Raw genomic sequence first — 3,265 nt, forward strand, 5'->3', positions numbered from 1 at the left:
CCCCATTACAGATGGTTGTGAGCCACCATGTGGTTGCTGGGAATTGAACTCAGGACCTTTGGAAGAGCAGGCAATGCTCTTAACCTCTGAGCTATCTCTCCAGCCCCTTAATGGTTTTCTTGAATGACATTATTACTATCCTTAAAATAAAGCATTTCACTCCTAAGATACTGTTTTTCCAGAGAACCGCATGACTGGATGTATCTGAAATAAGACACATTGGAAAGACCTCAGTAAACCACAAAACCCACAAGACACTGAGGTCTAGTTTGTCTTTTCCCCTTTGAGACCAGTCTTGCTGTGCTCACATCTGGCCTTGAGCCTGTGCCCCTCCTGGTCTCCACCTCTTCAATACAGAGATTACATGTACACAATGCCCAGCCCAGCTTTCTAAATAAGAAAGGGCATTCTACGTTGTCCGCTACACTGTCTTAAGTTGGACGGCGATATAAGGCTTGCTCATTTTATCCACTTTTATAAACAGAATGCAAGCATAGTCATTTTGTATACTTCTTCAAGGTCAGAAAAATTAGGAGTTTTGAAGATAATAGAGAAATCCTTTCAAACAAAGCATACTACACAAAATGTTTGATTTTATACTACACCAGTAAAGAACAGTAACTGTACATCTGAAAAAATATCATCTTGCCTATTGTATAGATTATGTCTATTATCTCAGAAGTTGGGAGACCGCTGGAAGAATTTCCAGTTGAGAGGCTAGTCTGAGCTACATACCGAGTCCAGCCTAGGCAACACAGTAAGACCCTGTCTCAAAGAGTCAAGCAATAATAAACCTGCCGCTTTGTAAGGTGAGCTGCTGTTGCGCCTGCCCCGTCCCTTTGACATCTAGCACATTCCCATCCATAAACAGATGTGAGTCAGCAGGGGCACAGGCTCACTGCCCACTATTCTGCTTAAGATGTGATCAGGAGGTAAGAAAACTTGGACCAGTTTGAACTCTACCCTCTGTTTATCTCACTGAGAGCATTTGAGAGGCTTATCCTGTCATTTACAAGGATGGAGAATGTAGGTAATGCTGGCTCCTTGATGTTAACGAGTTACAAAAATGATCAGGTAGAAAAACCTGTATGTCTGTGTCTACATTGAGCAGGCTCTTAAAACATCATGAAACACCAAAGCTTCCAGATGGAGCCCACTACCCTCGTGTCTAATATTCGCTTCCTGCTCTGTCTGATGGGAGCAGGACAGTCACAGCTCAGAACTGTGTTTCCACTGAGCGTCTGCTGAGTCTCGCTAAAGGGAGGCACAGAAAAGAGGACCTCATCCTTCCTTCTGAGGGAAACTTCAAAGGCTTTCTGCAGCTCCTTCAAGTCAGCGATCTGGCTCGACAGTTGCTTCACAAGTGCCGCATGCTTTTCCTTCTCCTTTTTCATCTCCACACGGTGCCAGTCGATAAAGTTAAGTCTCCACTTACTTAGTTCAGATAGAATGTTTGTCTGAAAAGAAAACATACTGAAAGTAAGTCATTTCTTCTTTAAAACCACTCTCAAAATTAAACTGAAAATAAACATTAAAAAGAGCAGGTCAAAACAAGAGCTATTAAAAGAAAAAAATTCCAGCATACTAATAAACGATGTTAGCAAGCTCAACAGCCATGGCTCTCCAGTTTCCCAATGTATGCTACTTTGTATGAAATCTTACGACATTAAAAAAAATTCAGGTTTCATTCACTACATTCTTTGTAGTCACAGACTTAAATGTCCATAGGTTAGATGGGGCGGAGAGACGGCTCAGCAGCTGCGAGCACTAGCTGCTCTTCTAGACGACCTGAGCTCAATTCCTAGTACTTGCATGGTGGCTAGCCATATGCAATTCTTGTCCTGTGAATCTGATATCTTCTTCTGTCATCCCATGGGCACCGCAAGCATGGATGCACTTACATACATGGAGGCAAACATCCCTACACATAAGATTAAAAACATAAAATGTCAAAAAAATTTAAACAAAAAATGGTTCAGGTTTAAAAATGTAGGTATATGAGCTAAACTGAGGCACAATGATTGGCTGATTAGTGGTGATGGTGGTAGCTGAAACCATAGAGCTGAGGTCCCCCCCGCCCCAAACAATTTACCACAATAGTCACCTGACAACAAAGAGCTCAGCCCATTCACCCTACTGACTGGCATGAGTAAAAACACCAAGCCATCAATGAGCATCTAAAAAACAACAAAAACCTTCAACAAGTACTCTTGGTTAATTGAACAGAGAGTCGTTTGAATGGCTGCCTGTACAATACTGCAACAGACGTCCTCTATTTCCACACCAGGAAACCTGTTCCAAGGGGAGGATGGTAGAAACTGCTGGTAGAGCACTTCTAGAGTTTAAGAAAGATATAGACCACAGAATTCATAACATCATAACTTTATGTAAATACATACTATATGCTTCAGTAAAGTTCATCTTCTCCATTTTGGAATAGTTAAATCATATTACTTAAAAAGGTATTTAAGTTATGCATATAAGTCTCTGTGTGGGTACGTGAACACGAGTGTAGGTGCCCTTGAGGCCATAGGCTTCAGACGCCTTGGAACTAGAGTTCCAGTAGGTTGTGACCCACTGACAGGGTGCTGGAAATTGAACTTCAACCCACTGCAAGAGCAGTACTTTTGCTCTTTAGTGAGCCATCTCTCCAGCCCCTCAATTAAAAAAAATAGCAAAAATCAGAACATTTCTGTAATACTGTTTTATTGGCAGGCTATTAACATCACCAAATAAAACCACTTTCAGATTCTTCAGACAATGTGGCTGCTATAAAATTAATATGCATTGGTAAAGTATATATATTTTTAAACATAAAAGATTCTTCAATCCCAGCTTTCCAAATAGCTGGGACTCCAGGCATATGGCCCTCCTAAGGCTCTATTGTCATCACTAGGGTCTGAAGAGACAAATAGTGTCAATCGTCACTGAGCATCATCAAGAAGTCCTTTAAAACAAATGGGAAATGTGGCAGAACATACAGTATCCTAGCAACTCCTTAAAACCTTGCAACTCAAAGGTTTAGAAACCAGAAACATTACCTAGGAGTGTAATAGAAACATGCAATCTTAGGCCCCACCTAAAACATACTGAGTACCAACTCACAGTTAACAATACATCGAGACAGTTCATATGTGCACTAAAGACTGAGGAGCACAAATCTGAGACACTGGATAGATCATTTCAGCAACCTAAAGGTTTAGGTTTTTGTTTTCTAGAAAAATTAAAAATAAAGAGAGAGAGGGGGGAGAGGGGAGTGAGAGGA

General features: G+C 41.1%; 1 protein-coding gene across 3 annotated transcripts in view; it reads right to left on the reverse strand.

Moving 5' to 3' along the window:
• Nucleotides 1-3,265, reverse strand: part of Poc5 (POC5 centriolar protein) — a 33,323-nt gene that overhangs the window by 19,426 nt on the left and 10,632 nt on the right. For all 3 annotated transcript variants that reach the window (XM_026783795.1, XM_013349639.2, XM_005356457.3), the window contains one exon: nucleotides 1,281-1,457. In XM_026783795.1, the coding sequence (XP_026639596.1) occupies nucleotides 1,281-1,457 (177 nt within the window). The remainder of the gene's footprint in view (nucleotides 1-1,280; nucleotides 1,458-3,265) is intronic.

Source organism: Microtus ochrogaster, chromosome 19 (genome assembly GCF_000317375.1).
Source record: "Microtus ochrogaster isolate Prairie Vole_2 chromosome 19, MicOch1.0, whole genome shotgun sequence".
Taxonomy (NCBI): domain Eukaryota; kingdom Metazoa; phylum Chordata; class Mammalia; order Rodentia; family Cricetidae; genus Microtus; species Microtus ochrogaster.